Source organism: Oenanthe melanoleuca, chromosome 9 (assembly GCF_029582105.1).
Source record: "Oenanthe melanoleuca isolate GR-GAL-2019-014 chromosome 9, OMel1.0, whole genome shotgun sequence".
In the NCBI taxonomy this organism is placed as follows: domain Eukaryota; kingdom Metazoa; phylum Chordata; class Aves; order Passeriformes; family Muscicapidae; genus Oenanthe; species Oenanthe melanoleuca.
Window position 1 is genome coordinate 4433311 of NC_079343.1, and position 15654 is coordinate 4448964.

The 15654-nt window shown below is 52.0% G+C and overlaps 1 protein-coding gene across 3 annotated transcripts in view; it reads right to left on the bottom strand.

The window, feature by feature from the left end:
• The window catches only part of SLCO2A1 (solute carrier organic anion transporter family member 2A1), a 26284-nt gene extending 18616 nt beyond the window's left edge, over positions 1 to 7668 (bottom strand). The window contains exons 1-2 of one of the 3 annotated variants that reach the window (XM_056499332.1): positions 7462 to 7668; positions 3218 to 3588 (exon numbers count right to left, since the gene is read on the bottom strand). In XM_056499332.1, the coding sequence (XP_056355307.1) occupies positions 3218 to 3307 (90 nt within the window). In that variant the 5' untranslated portion in view covers positions 3308 to 3588; positions 7462 to 7668. Of the gene's footprint in view, positions 1 to 3217; positions 3858 to 7461 lie in introns of those variants that run through there. The other 2 variants (XM_056499331.1, XM_056499330.1) reach the window with 2 other exon arrangements.
• Positions 7669 to 15654: the final 7986 nt, after the last annotated feature.

Genomic DNA, 15654 nt, shown 5'->3' on the forward strand with positions numbered 1-15654 from the left:
CCCAGGGAATTCCTTCCTGCATCCCGAGCAGTGTCCCCATGACTCCAACCCCATCCCACTCTTCAGAATCCCTCAAGCTGCCCCTTCCCAGCAGGACTCCTCCTTCCCTGATGCCCATCCCTGGCACCACTGTATTCCCACACTCCAAATGTCAGTGCCAATGGATCCAGTTCTGGAAAACACCCTGAGAGAGACGGGGTCAGGTGCAGGTCCCTGTCCCAGGGATCATGGAGGGGCAAGACTGTTCACATGGAAAAATAATTTGTTATTTTGGCCCCAGCCCTGCAAAAGACACCCTGAATATGATCCCATCACATGGGCTTTGGGGATTAAATATGAAATTTGTGGTTAAGTCTTCCAAGTCTTAATCGTGTCCTTCCAAGCCTGTTAAAAGTAGGGAATTTTGTTGTGCTGGAAATACTCTCCCCATCAGAAATTGCCATGGCCTGTATGTGTCTGATGGCTCTGGGCAGGGAGATGTCCACAGCTTCCCATAAAATTGGGGCTGGATGAGGCTTTTTTATAATCCATCATTCAGAGCATCAGTGGCTTCTTGTACAAATAAAAGCTACAAACCCTTTCAAATCCAGATGTTGACCACACCTCGCCCTCTGATGACCATTCTTTCCAAAACTCCCCAAACTTGGAAATTCAACTGTGACACTTTGACTCCCTACTCATTTTTGGGGACTGAGAGGACACTGCACACAGGCTGGTGCTTTCTGACCCTGAAGCAGCCCTTCTGTTAATGTATATTTTTAATGCAAATATCACAGGACAGGAAGAGTGAATAGGTCAGGAAAGGGTGGGGGATCTTGCTGCCTGTCAATTTATACATTTGCTCTCAAAAGCAAGAATATTTCTCTGAGGGGTGGGTGTCCTGACTGCCCACCATCCCAGATGGAGCACATCACCCCCCTGATGCCAAGGACCAGGTTTGGGCAGAGCTCAAACTGTCCCTTCACGCTCTTGCACGGTGCCACTGCCAGACTGTTGACTTTTTAAACCAGAAATGATTTTAATCTAGACCTTTTAAAAGCAGTTTTAAAGCTTTTCTTCAAGCAATGGTTTTCCTGCCACTGGCAAAGTGACACCCCCAAGCCATCTGCCCCTAAAAGTTCCCATCCAAGTGTGGGACGTGGGGTGCTGAGCACCCAGCCTGACTCTGGGGCACCCACACCCCAAACCCCACACCCTGTGGCTGCCTATGGGCTGTACAAATGGAGTAGCATTTATTTGTTGGGGCTTTTGTCTTTTAATCCAGAAGTCTGACACCCTGAAAGAGGGTCTGGCAATGTTTCTTTCACTCCAGGATATTTTTGCTTGCTGCCAGTTTCCAGGAAGGAGCATGAACTGCAAGAAGGGCTCTGGTTTTGGGTGACTTGACTCACCCCAAGTCAGGGGCATTACTGCAGCAGCCTGGAGGGGGCTGGGGGCACATTTTGCACCTCCAGCAGAGCAGGGGACAGAGGAATATCAGTGTAGCACAGAGGCAGCCCCAAATCACACAGGGTGACCTCAAGCTCTTGCCCCTGGAGCCCACAGACAGAAAGTGTCACCAAGTCACCAGCCTGGGCAGTGGGGACCTTCAGGGTCTGGGGCTGGGAGACAACATCTGGGATCATGCCTCCAGCTGTCAGGAGGAGCTGGACCCTACAGCATTCCCAGAGAACCCAGCACAGCCAGGGAGGAGCGGGCAGCACCATCCAGGTGAGGCAAGCTTGATGGCAAACAAACCCCAAACCCATCCTGACTCCTGATCCATGGCCACACATCCTGAAACCCCCGGCTGGGAAGTGCTGACACACCACGGATCCAGGAGCGCCAGGGGCTCTGCCCACCCCTGGCACATCCCTGGAGCCTTCCCAAAATCCACACCTGGCTGCTCCAGGTGCTGATGTGCAGAGCTGCTGCCAAGCGAGGCACGGAAATCCCCCAGCTCCAGGGACATCCAGGAGAATGTCCCCAGGGCAGGAGCCAGCACGGTGCACATCCAAAAACGGGGGGAAGGCAGGTGAGGGGCAGTGTGTGAGGTTCTTGGACCTCCAGTGCTCCAGGCACCAACTCCAGAGCTCTTGGGCTCTTACTTCGTTGGGTTATCTTAAATAAGCAAAGCAGCTAATAGTTAAAAAGGTTATTTATTACAAAGCACATCTTATTGCAAAGCACATCAGTCTGAAAAGGCAATAGCAACAGCAATGGCAAAGCAATAGCAATAAGCAAATGACTAGAAGCCAGAATGGCTAAAAGCACCAACTCTCCCCAGTACAAACTCTTATATAGGATTTTTCCAACGAGCTAAGACACAAACTCAGACTCAAACACAAACTCTTTAACCTATTAGAATTCTAGTTTCTTAGCACGCCAGGTTATGTATAGAACTACACATACAATCTATCTTGTTCTACCTAAAAAATGTAAGCAATATTCTTACTATAGCTCTGTTATGTTTAAGTCCTGTCTACAACTGTGTGCCTTTTGCTGAAAATATCAGTGTGTTTTCAACCTTCACTAGAACTTGAGCTACTGCTGTGGAATCCAGACCTTTCACTTACTAAAAGCATTAGAACTCACCCTAAAACTACTGACTTGCTTCTACTTAAATGCCTGCTTTATGTGTGAGCGGATTAATATACTTCAATCCCTCCAAAGGCTTTAATTCAACCCCTGCTCTCTGAAGAATTCAGAGAGACCCCTGACCCACTGACTCCAGCAGCGGTGTGAAGGCAGGACGGCCGCAGGGTGTGACACAGCCGGGCTCAGCCTGTGCTGTCACACAGGCAGGGTGGCTCTCAGGTGACACCAGGTGAGGAGCGGGGCAGCCAGCACCGGGAAACTCACCTCTACCCACCGAGCTTTCCTTTCTGTCGCTCAAAACCCCCGCTCACACAAGTTTTTGAAAGCAAGCCCGTGCTGTTCTAGGGCAGCGCTCTCTCCCGCAGCAGGCTGTGGTTAATCATTCCCCGGGCAGCCGCACACCGTGTCCCGGCCGCCGTGGGGCTGCTCCATGGGGAGAAGCGCCCGTGTTGCCGTGCAGGGCATCGCTCCGGTCCCACAGAGCCCCCCGGGCAGGGCAGGGTCCCCACGGCTGCCCCAGAGCCACGTTCAGATGCCGCATCACCAAACACCCCCGGTGCCACCGCGGGATGCTGGGCTGGGGTCCCGCTGCGGGCAGGAACCCCCTCCCTCCCTCCCCGCATCCCGGCCCCATCCTCACCTTGATGTTGCAGAAGACACTCCTGGAGCAGGTGCTGGAGCTCTTGGGGATGTCGACCGGCGATTTGCCAACTTCGGGGCGGACTCCCATGGCGAGGGGATCCCGGGATCGGCGGGCCGTGCCCGAGCCCCTGCGAGCCGCGAGTGAGCGCGGCAGCGGCAGCGCCAACTTCTTATAAAGCAGCTCCCGGGAGCGATGATGAAACGCTTCCTCCTCCCTCCTTCGCTCTGCTCGCCGAGGGAACTTTAAAGCCGCAGGGAGCCAAGGCAGCGCGCACGGAGCAGGTGGGGCGAGGGTCGGACACTCGGGGTGGGGACAGTGCTCTACCCACCTTGGGGACACCCGAGCCACCCCTGTGCTCGTGTGCCAGGCTGCAGGACAAGGAAAGCGGCAGCGGAGCGGGGAAAACGCGCTGGGATCTTAATTCAAAGCCCCCCTGAAGGGGCGAGAGGAAGGGGAGGCACCTTTCAGCAGCAGCTCCAGCTGGTGGGAGGGGGAGATGGAGAAATCCTTCCCCTGGGCCGAGGGGTTTTGGAGGGAAAAAAAAAAAAAAAAAAAAAATCTGTGTTTGTTTTCATAGAAAAATCTGCATTTGTGAAGCTCCTGAGCGCTGTTTTTTTTCATCAACACCTCTCGGGGCTTTGTTTATGCAAAGCACTGATTTATTTTGCAAGCTCCTCTCAGGGGGAAACGCGTCAGAAGGAGAAGGGCAGGTTGATCCAGCCGGAGGAGAAACCAGCTTCAAGTGTTTTGTCCACATTATCCTCAGTAAAGCAGGTGGGGAGAGCCGGGGGACCCCCGCCAGACAGCGAGACCCACCCTGGCTGTGCTGAGGCTGGAAAACAAACCCAGCTGCAGGGATGGGGTCCCTGGAGGGTCCCTGTGTGCGGTGCCAAGGGCTCTCAGTGCCACCCCCAGCCCCACATCCCGCCCACCTCGCCACGAGAGGGTGCCTGGAGCCCGGGGGAAGCGCTCCCAGCGCTGCTGAGCTCCCTGCCGACCCCCAGGTGAGGACCCTGCGGTCTGACCCTGCCGGGGGCAGCCTGACAATCGGCACTGCCGACAGAAAAAGAGCTCATGAAAAGAGCCAGCTTCCCAGCTTCTGATCCCTGGCCCAGGATGGGTGGGTATCACCAGCTTTGGGGTGGCAAAAGAGTTTTATTTTTCTGTCCCATCCCCGAATTTGCCAGATCTGGGGAAGACACCCTTTATCCCCCATCATTTAGCCAAGCCCTTCTACCCAACATTCTATGGCAGGACGTGGAAGTTTCAGCCTTACCAAGAGAAAAGCTCAAACAAACCAACATCTCTGCTCCTCTCCCATCCTCCCTGGAGCCAGAGTGCCACTGACCTGGTTTCTCAGGCAGTGCCTGACCCTCTCCCTGCTCCGTTTATCCCGCAGCAGCCGTGACGCTCCCCTTGTCATAACATCCCCCTGGAGCAGCAGCTGTTCTGGCCACTGGCTCCAGCTTTTCCCTGCTCGTTTGTCTCCATGCAGCAAAACACAGCAGGGAAGGGGCCTGACAAGCCTGAGCAGGGAAACTCTCCTGCCCTGATGTCCTGTGCCATGGAAGGGGTTGGACATCCTGTGAGAGGGGTTGGTGACCCCCACAAGGGGAGGAGAAAGGCTCTGATGGGCCAAAAGGGAATCAGGACCCTCTGCATCTGCCTCTGGGGGCTGGATGTCCTGCCCCACTGGAATTGTTTCCATTGGAAAAGCCCCCTAAGGCCATGGAGTCCAGCTGCTCCCCCAGCACTGCCAAGCCCAGCCCCAACCCGTGTCCCCAGTGCCACATCCACACCTCTCTGAAATCCCTGCAGGAATGGGGACCCCACCACTGCCCTGAGCAGCCCCTTCCAATGCCTGCCCACCCCTTCTGGGAAGGAATTTTCCCAATATCCAACCTAAACCTCCCTGGCACAGCCTGAGGCCGTTCCCTCTCCTCCTGTTCCTGGGAGCAGATCCTGACCCCCCAGCTGTCCCCTCCTGTCAGGGAGCTGTGCAGAGCCACAAGGTTCCCCCTGAGCCTCCTTTTCTCCAGGCTGAGCCCCTTTCCAGCTCCCTCAGCCTCTCCTGGTGCCCCAGATCCTTCATGGATGCAATTCCAGTGGGAATGACCACACACCCCACTCAGCACAGGACCTGTGCCCCCAGGCACCACTGTCCTCCCTGGCTCTGGCCACCCCCAGCAAGCCCCTGCTGGATCCCAGACATGGAGAGGTGTCCCAGGGTGGCTGCTTTGCTGGAGGACAGGGAGAAATGCTGCTGGCAAACCACACTGCCCTTGTATTTCTCAACCTGCAGCTCTTGCAATAGGCAAGGCAAGAAAGCAGCTGGTTCCTGCTCAGCCAGGAGCCATGGACTGCTCAGGGAACCCCAGGGGCTGCACACCCTGCTGACCTGTAGCTGGGATTTGGGATCAGAATTTCCTACACTGACCCACCCCACTCCACGTCCTGGGTTTGCTCCAGTGAACATTTCCCCCGAGCTGGTCGAGCCTTGGCAGCTGAAATAGCCATAGTGACAATAAAATTTGACAATCTGAATTTAAAGTCCACACATCTCTGACCATCAGAAGACACTGCTGGCATCTCCAAAGCTTTTATTCTGCTGGAAGAGAAACTCCAGCCCTGGGACACACGTTCATCTCCAGCTCTCTTACACCAACACTGCTTTTAAATCAGATTGTGCAACAGGAGTTAACAAAATGAGCTGCAAGTGAGAAAATGGGGGACTCTTGCCTCTTTTTGAGCATTGTCTGCTGCACTTCACTTTCTTGGCAAGGAGTGGCTCATCCTGAAGATGAGTGCACAGGAGAGAAGTGTTTTGTGGTGGTCCTGACAAGGGGAGGAGAGCTGGGTTTCACATTCTCCTCGTTGTGCTTGGTCAGGGTGATGGGGTTGATGTTAAAGTGCCTGGAAGTGCAGGGACACCTTCCACCATCCCAGGCTGCTCCAAGCCCTGTCCAGCCTGGAACACTTCCAGGGATGGGGCAGCCACAGCTTCCCTGAACTTTAGTTATTTACTTACTTATTTTGCTGAAGAAATTTTTTCCTTTAGCTTCTCCTGCCTCTAGAAGACCTCAGAGTGCCCTGACAGCCACCACAGAATGGAAATTAATTTAATTTAATTGCTGGGGGAGCAAACACGAAGCCCCTGGGCTCCCAGGGGGTTTCAGAATTGCAAGTACAAAGATCAGAACCCCCTCCACGTTAGCAGAGGCAGTCCCTGGGGCTGCAGAGCAGCACAGCAACCCCAGGGCTGGTGCTGTGACACAGCCAAACTCTCCATTCTCCATGTCACCTTGCCCCCTCTCCTTTCTCCTCAGGAGCTTTTGGAGATGCCAGCCCCCCAAGTGTCACCTGTGGGACCTTCAGCTCAGGACACTCCAGAGGAGAAACTCCTCTGGCTGCTTAAAGGAGGAGGTGGGAGATTGGAGTTCAGGTTATTGATTCCACAGCCTGCCCATCTGTGAACAGGAGCAGCTGGGAGGAGGGAGGATGATGTGCATCCCTCAGTGGGATGTGGTGCTGGGCATTCTAGGGGTCACCCAGCATCTCAGCCAGAGCCTGGCCTTCACTGCACACCAGAACAAGAGGATTTGCAATCTAAAGCATCAGTATCCTGTAGGAAAAGCAATTAAATGAGGCAGACAAGGATCTGACGGAGCCATTCAAAGCAGGATTGCATTTCCTTGAAGCTGCTGCAAGGGATCTCTTTGAGACAATCTAAATTGCTCCTGCCCACTGCCAGTGAACTGCACAGCTGGTAAATATTTCAGGAACAGTGCCCCTGAGCCACGGTTCTGCTGCCTGAAAAAGGCAGAGTCAAGTGTTTATGTAAAATTCCCTGACCTCCACACCTCCATGGGCTGGAGACACAGACTTTGCCAGGCTCTCCTCTGCCCCAAAATGGGCAAAGCTGCTGCATCCAGCAGCACCAAAACCTGTAGGAATGTCCCAAATCCTTGCAGCTCAAGGAGGGTCCTGTCCACAGGGACACCCAGAGCCTCATCCCAGCCCAGGAAGAAGGTGGAGACACCTCACCTTCCACCACCCCAGGGTGCTCCAAGCCCTGCCCAAGCTGCCCCTGCAGCCACAGCTTCTACCACCCTTAAACGTGGAAATTATTCTCTTCAGCTGTTTTACCTCCTTTAAAAGACCTCAGAGTGCTCTGGCAGCCACCACTGAATGGAAATCAAGCTAAAAAAAGCAAAATATCCAAAAGCTTTAATGGCTCTTACCCCATTACATGACAGGAGCTGGTCCAAGCACTGTGCAGAGATCACAGCTCTGAAGCCATTCTAAGGACAGTAAAACCACAGACTTTGGATGCTTGTAGGCTTCCCTCTGGAGAAAAGGTTAAATTCAATAAAAAGAGGATAAGCAAGACTGAATTCAGCACATCTCATTCCTAATATCTCTGGCTCTGGCTGCACTCACACTGCTGCAAGTCCTGAAGCTCTGGGCATTGTTAAATATGGAATGAGAGTGATGTGTTTGCAAGGAAAATGCTTCACTCTCCACTAATAGGCAGCAAAATATTTTTATTATACTATATATTGACTTAATAAATGATGATGGCAGCAGGAGTGCCAACAAAGTTGTATAATCATCTTTTTTGGTTTTTTTCCATTTTGTTTTTCAGCTGCTCAGAAGTTCCATAAAAACTCCTTGTTTGGTTGGAAATGTTGCAGATCTCCAGAGTGCTGCAGGGTATCACTGCATGGTTTGGCTGTCACTGGGGAAGGGTCAGCCCCTCCATAATCCAGGCTGGATTTCAGGCAGCAAACCCCAGGGCAAAACCACAAAACCTGCTTTGCTCAGGCTGGGCATGAGGTTTGGCAGCACCAAGCCCTGCTGGCATGAGTTTGGTAGAGCCCTGATTTGGGAATCTGGGATGGCAGACCCAATTCTGGATGCTCAAAGCTGTTGGATCTCTTCATTCCTCCCCAGGATTTTTATTCCTCCCAGTTTCACCTTTTCATTCCTCCCATGTCTCATCTCTTCATTCCTCCCAGGTTTCACCCTTTCATTCCTCTCCAGGATTTTCATTCCTCACAGGTTTCATATTTTTATTCCTCCCAGGTTTCATCTTTTCATTCCTCCCCAGGATTTGCATTCCTCCCATGTTTCCTCTCTTCATTCCTCCCCAAATTTTTCATTCCTCCCAGGTTTCATCTCTTCATTCCTCCCCAGGATTTTCTTTCCTCCCAGGTTTCATCTCTTCATTCCTCCCCAAAGTTTTAATTCCTCCCAGGTTTCATCTCTTCATTCCTCCCAGGTTTCACCTTTTCATTCCTCCCCAAGGTTTTCATTCCTCCCAGTTTCACCTTTTCATTCCTCCCAGGTTTCATCTTTTCATTCCTCCCAGTTTCACCTTTTCATTCCTCCCAGATTTCCCAAGGAGACACCACTCTGAGCTCTTTACATCCCCACACAAAACTCCTTTGGAGGGTGTCTCTTCCCTCCAGCACTGAGATTTAGCAGCTCAGACCCCAAAATTAGGGTGAAGGCTTGGCCATACCTTGGTGCAGGCAGCTCTGGCTCCATCCCAGGGGTTGTTCCAAGAGGAGAACGAGGGCGTTGCCCAAGGCAGGATGGAAAAATTCAATGTCCATCCTACAAAAAAAAAAGTGCTGGAAACTTTCTGTTTGGAGAAGCTGGAATCAAAACAGTGAAAAGGTTTTGGATCTCAAGAGCCTCTCCAAGCTCTGAGTGTGGGCAGGGAAGAGCTGATTTTGAGCTGCTATTGACATGAGCCATTGCAAGTGAAATTTGTTTTCCTTGGAACAGCCAAGTCCAAGTGGAACAATGGCTGGAATCGACACTTTGCAAGGAAAGATTTTGTTTCATCTTGAAAGGCTGCAACACCTTGAAATATTTTCCGATGGAAATGACATTTTGTTTCTGCTGATAAACACAGGAGTGGTTCCCATCACAGTTTCCATCCTTCTCTGGCCCTTCCCACTTCAGCAGGAGGGATCCCTGGAACCACAAGCAGGAGAGGTGGAGAGGCATCCAACCATCCCATCCAGGGGGATGGAGAGCCCTCCATGGGCACAGCTCATGGAAACACCCATTAAATGGGGAATTGGAGGGCAAGACATCCAGTGGGATTGTTTTGGACTGAGGAGCCCCAAGACCTTGAGGGAAGGCCAACAAATGAGAAAATTAGTACTGGGATGTGACATATCACAGGACAGGTCAACAGGAGAGCTGGGGATGGATCTTAAAGCTCTTGGTTTCTTTTTGCATCTCCTCCATGGGCTGGGTGGGAGCAAATCCCTGTCACCCACATCCAGGGCACTGGAGGAGCACTGTCCTGTCAGCTTTCCATGAAAACCCCTGTCAGTTTTCCAGGAAAACCCCAGTCAGTTTTCCATAAAGAAAGCTGGTAACAATGAGAAATCTGAGCCCTGCTTTGTTGTAGTCTCAGGTTTCTCGTACCTGGAGAACTCAAGGAACCTCCAGCCCCTCCCATCTCCAATCCAGGCAAAAACTCTGTTCTTGGAAAGCTTCATCAGCAGAAGAAAGTTGCAGTCTCAGGTTGGCTGCAGCGTTGCCCTTTCACAATTTCAAAACATTTCCTTTAGATGATGGTTTTTTTAGCACTATGTGATTAGCTCACATTCCTAAACAATCATTTCTGAACAAAATAATCTGCTGCTGCTTCCTTTCAAAAATGGGCTGAGGACTCTGAAACACCTTCCTCCCCTCATCTCCCCCACCCACACTCTAAATGATTGTGAAAAGCTTTGGGTTTGAAATAAAAAAAAAAAGAACAAAAAATTAACATCAACAGGATAAAAAAAATCACAGTATTCCAGTCAAATGTGTTGGAAAGAGGATTCTTTCCACACAGTCCCTGCCTGGGGAATCAGCACATCAGGGTCAGCAGGGGGATCTGACTGTCCTCAGCTGCTCCCAGGGCAGCAAGGACCGGGTCACACAAGCAGGGAGTGCCCTGGGGCCAGGGCAGGTGTGGTGAGGAGCTGCCAGCTCCCATCACACACAATCTGCCTTCACCTGAGCCACTCCAGAGCCACCCCACAGGTGACAGGGAGAGTGGCTGAGTGACTTCTCTGGCTCTGCCACGGCTGCTCAGCCTCACCCCAAACACTGGGGCAGATGTTTATTTCTACAGGGAAATCAGTAAATTGTTCTGACAGCTCTGATGGAGCACTCCCACCCAGAAAACTCCTCTTCCTGATGGGCTTGACTTTACTTACCTTAGAAATTATTTGTTTTGGATCAGGAGCATTGTGTTCCTCATCTGTATCTGACAGCTGACAGTCAGGTAAAGGATTTGTGATAAGGTTTGAATTCCAGAGCAGAAGGGATGGCTGAAATCCCACCAGCTGGATCCATACTGCACAGAGACCCCAGCACAGGGCTGTAAGGGGAGACACATTCCAGTAAAAAGGATGTGGTCAATGGTGCTGCCCTGAAGCTCTCCCAAAATCATCCATTGCAACAGTGAGCTGCCAGCTCGTGGAACAAGCTGCCTGCTTTCCCTTGGAAGTGGCATTTTAAAGTTTCCCTGCATCCTGAGAGAAAGGAGAGGGACAGGAGCTGCTGTTCTTGAGAGAAGAAACTCCCTGAGCTGCTCACCCATGCACTGCTGCTGGGGGGGTGGGATGGCAGAGCACTGGGGGCTTTGGTCAGCATTTGCAATTCACACTCATCCTTCAGCTCCCTCCCTTCTCAGATCTCCTTGGGAGCTGGAGTTCAGGAGAACTGGCCTCACCTGGCAGGGGTAGGCACAGTCTAGGCAGAGCAGCCTGGACACCACCATGCTTTTTGGGGCCAGTTGAGCTCTCCACAAACCTCCTGTGGGGTGATTTCAGTAGGGGGCTGCCCAGCCATCCCATCCCAACCCAAGGACTGCCCTTCCTTTGGTGAGGAGCCACCAAAGTGCTCACCCCATCCAGCCCAGACCCAGCATCCATGGCAGCCCAGGATCCCCCACCCCAGAGCTCCCTCAGCACCAAGGGAAAAGCTCTGACTCACACCCAAAGACATGCTGCCCACAAGAGCTCAGTAATTTCAGCAAGGGGTCATTTCCTCAATGCCTGTTCCTGCTGTCTGACCTCTGGCTTTGCTTTTCCTTCTTTTGCAAGGTCACCCCTCAGCCCAGGTCACACCAGTGAGAATTGTCAACCCACTTCTGGGAACTGCTTCCCAAAACGTGCCCACCTCTGTTATCTCTGTGTTGACACGCTGCTGAAAGAGCCTCCTGACTGGAAACACTCAACTGGGAAGAGAAATGGGACATCCCATCCTGCTCCTGCCTCCTCCCTGCTCCTTTGGGGAATGTCTGTGTCCTGGTTTCAGCTCCAGACCAGGCAGAAACACCAATTTAATGTGGTGGTTTTGATTTACCAGTTTCAATAGACTCATTTCCTCCTGTGAGATAGGATTAGGAGCAAAAGCAAGGCAGGCTTAAAACTTGATGGGTGTAAAGAAAAACCTTTATTAACGACCTAAAAGAACAAAAGGGTTCAGAATAAAACCTTCCCACCACAACTCTGTCCCTCACAGTCAGGATGCTCAGTGGAGAGACTGGGCTGTCCCAGCCCGAGGTCTTCATCACCAAGGCACCAAACATCAGACAACAGCTTCCCTCACGTGACTTCTTTATTCCAAATTTAAAACACAATGTGCCTGGAAAGACAAGAATAGTGGTTTAAATTTAGGTAGAATAGACTGAGAGGCACCGTGGACACTTCCCCTTCCAGCGACAGCAGTCTGCAGCCAGGAGGAAGCAAACAAAGCAGGAGGAGAAGCCAGAGCAGCTGTAGGATGCAGTTGTTGAGGAGATGGCCAAGGAAAGATGATAGCATGATGTTTGTCCCGTGGGGACTCTCTGGACAATGCCTGACTCATCGTGTGCTCCCCTGCTAGAGTGAGCAGGGCAGGGGATGGAACATAACTGGAATAGGTGGAGCACAGCAGCAGTTCCTCCCTGCATGACTCAGGCTGTACCTCCTCCCATCCCCAGAGGCTCTGGCATTTGGGGTCTTCCAGGGACCCAAGCTGCCTTCTCTGTGGGATCCTGATGGCAACAGCAGGCACCTGGAGACTCATCTCCTTTTCCAGCCCCAGCAGGTGAACCATGTCAGCTCAAACCCAGTCTGGGCACAACAGAGCAGCAGCAGAGGGATGGGAAGGTGCCATCAGAAATTAAGACTCAGCCAGTTCCCCTCTGCTGCTACAAACAGCAGTGAAGATCCTGCCTGGTCCATCCATCGGGAAGCAGGTTCCCAACTCACCCAAATTAAGGGAAATTAACTCCTGCAGAGGTTGCTAGAGCTGGTAGCAGCTGCTGCCCCTCCAGAATGCTGGGGAAGACCCAAGGACAGGCACATCAACCTGTCCTGTCAGCCAGAGCTCCCAGAAGTGATGTCAAGGACATGATGGAAACCTGGGGCTAAGTGGAACCTAGAGGGGAAAGATCACAGCCTGGTGTGGACAGAGCCCATCAGACAGCTGGGCACAGGCAGCAGCTCTCTGGCACTTGGATGCAGTTGGTGCCATCAGATGGACCCAATTTCTGTGTTCTCACAGAGCAGTGCTGTGCCACGGTCTAGAGACAGATCCTGGGAAAACAACCATTGATGAAAGACACAGGGCATCCTCCTCACAGGGGATGGGCACAGGGAGAGCAGGATTGGCAGCACTGCCTCTGCCCCCCAGCCTTTCCCTGCCTCCCAGCCCTGAGGCTGGGTGCAGCCAGGAGGTTTCACAAGGGAGCACCGAGCCGGGAGGGATCGTTCTGTGAACAGCCCGTGCAGAGCTGCTGGCATCCCCAGCTGGATGCTGGCCCGGCACTCCTTGTTCTGAGCACAGCCCTCCATCGCCAGAGATAAGCGGCACAGCCACTCATGGAGTGCTGGGTGACACCTCTCCTGGAGGGACAGCCTGGGGAGCATCACCCTCAGCACCCAAACCCCGGGGAGGGCAGCAGGTTGTGCCCCTGGTGGGGAGGAGGGCACAGAGTGGGGGCTGCAGGTCTCCCACCAGCACCCACGGGCTTCTCCTGCCTGGACACATCCCAGGGCATGGCAGTGCTCCCTCCCAGGGAATGGACAGCCCTGCTGGGGACACAGTACTGGGCTGGGGTCTCACTGGAGCCTGGGGGTTCCAGCTACCCTTGGGACACTCCAAAATTGCTCCATACGGAGAGTTTGCAGTTCCCTGGAGCTGCAGGCAGATCATGGAACCACTGAATCCCAGGATGGTTTGGGATCATTTCAAGACCATTTCATTCAAAGACCACCTCATTCCAAGGGCAGGGACACCTTCCACTAGACCAGGCTCCATCCACATGGAGCGTGCAGGGTGCTGTGCTTTGACTGCCAGCTTGGCTCTCTGGGAATCACAGAGGAATGGTGAGTGTGATGTGGGGTTTGATTCAACACAATCAGTGTTTATATGGTGAGGTCCTTTAAGAAGCAATTTCTCATTCTTTGCACAACAACATACCCAGGGAAATCCAGCCCCTCCATCCTGTCCAGGAGCACTCTGATGGGTTCCCAGGCAAACATTTCCCTCTCCCTTTCTACTCACTGGACAACACAATTCACAGAAGCAGAATCTCATGGGATGCAGAAAGGGAAAGCAGACCTGTAGCTCCTTAGGGCAGAGCCACAAGTGGCACTGCCAAGTCTCAAATGTTTTTTAGCCTCTTTTGCAATCCCCATCCCAGGAATTCTCACCTGGGCTGCTGGCACCTCTTCAACTCAGAGAAGTGCCAGGACAGAGGATTTTTAAGCCCTCATGGATAATTCCCTTTTTCTGGGTGATGCAGGGACATTCTCCTGCAGCGTCCAAGAAGAAAGGTAAACAGAACACTGGATGGTCTCAAACAAGGGTGTGTGCCCTTCCTCAGCAAGTATTTTGAAAAGGCTGGCTGGAATGTTGGTATGGCTTCCTCTGGACAGGGAACTTCCCCTGCCACTGCTGGGGCTTGGATCAGGACCAGACAGAGGTTGCTGGGTTGGTAACACAGCTGGAGGAGTGGAGACATCTGGGCTGTGGGATTTGTTTTCTCCCATTACACTGTGTACAAGAAACTCTTGCAGGAAGGGTTCTCCTCGGGAAGGGTTCAGGAAGAAAATCAATGATTTCAGCTGAGAAAAGCCCAAAACAAGTGTGCACCCAGGTAAAAGCAGATCCAAAGAGATTTTGCTCCCAAATTCAATTCCTCAATTAAATGGGAATGTGTTGCACTCGAGCTCAATGGAAAACAGCAGAAATGAGACCAATAAGAGCAGAACTTGAGGAAATCATTTTTTGATCAAACACCATGGATTCAAGCAGGGTTGATTCATTCATGGGTTTCTAAAGAAGCTGTGGCTGCCCCATCCCTGGAATTGTCCAAGGCCAGGTTGGATGGGGCTGGGAGCAGCTTGGGACAGTGGAAGGTGAATGGAATGGAATGGAATGGAATGGAATGGAATGGAATGGAATGGAATGGAATGGAATGGAATGGAATGGACAGGTCCCTTCCCACCCAAACCATTCTGTGTTTCTAGGGTTTAATGCTCCAGATGGAATGATGATTCTGTGAACTGGAAACCAGTGACTCAGTTGTGTTCCAAGGATCTGCTGCCACAGCTGGTTTTGTGCCAGCCTGGCTGTGCAGACAGTGTGCCAGAGGGGAAACCCCTGTGTCCCCCAGCAGGACATTCCACAGCTTCCCAAGATTAGATGGACATCTAATGTGCAACCTGCTGGTCCCTTTCCCCAAGGAGTTTGGGAGTGTGATGGTCCTTTTCCAAGTCAGGTACAATATTTTCCCTGCTTCATTGTTTTCAAGCCCTTTCAGAAGCTGAGTTTCCAAAGAGAAGGGTGGATTGGCATCACCTTAATGAAAACTAATTAAACATAATTATTTAGCCCTTGGAAAATATTCCTGCTCCGCCAGGAACACCCTGCAGTTGGCTTTTAAAAGGCAGGAAGAAAGTACTTTTCCAGAAGCAGGTTTTCATATGGGCTGATGTGATGGGGAGAGCTTCTCAATGAGCTCTTTCATGCTCATAGGAACCAGGCTGGCCAAGAGTCTGGCACAACCAACCTGAGCCTTGCATTTCTGAGAGTAAGGAACAGCCTCCTCCACCCAGTTTCATGGATTTAGGAAATCTGCAGGGAGGTGGGTAGACTGAGGGAAGAAGCTTTGCCCACATCTTCTGATTTTTCTCTGAAAGCTGCCAGGTTTGGGGCTGAAGAGGAGGTTTTATACAGTAAGATAATTCCTCCCAAAACATTCTCTGCTAGCAAGGACTCCCAAACCACACAGCCAGCCACAGATGGTTCTGTCTGATGACCTCAGTGAGCAGAAAGGGCATTTCTCAGAAGTGAACGGTCAGGAAAGTGTCAGCTCCTGGTTTGGAGAAATGGGTGAACACTGAGCTAAGTTCAAGTTACTAGAA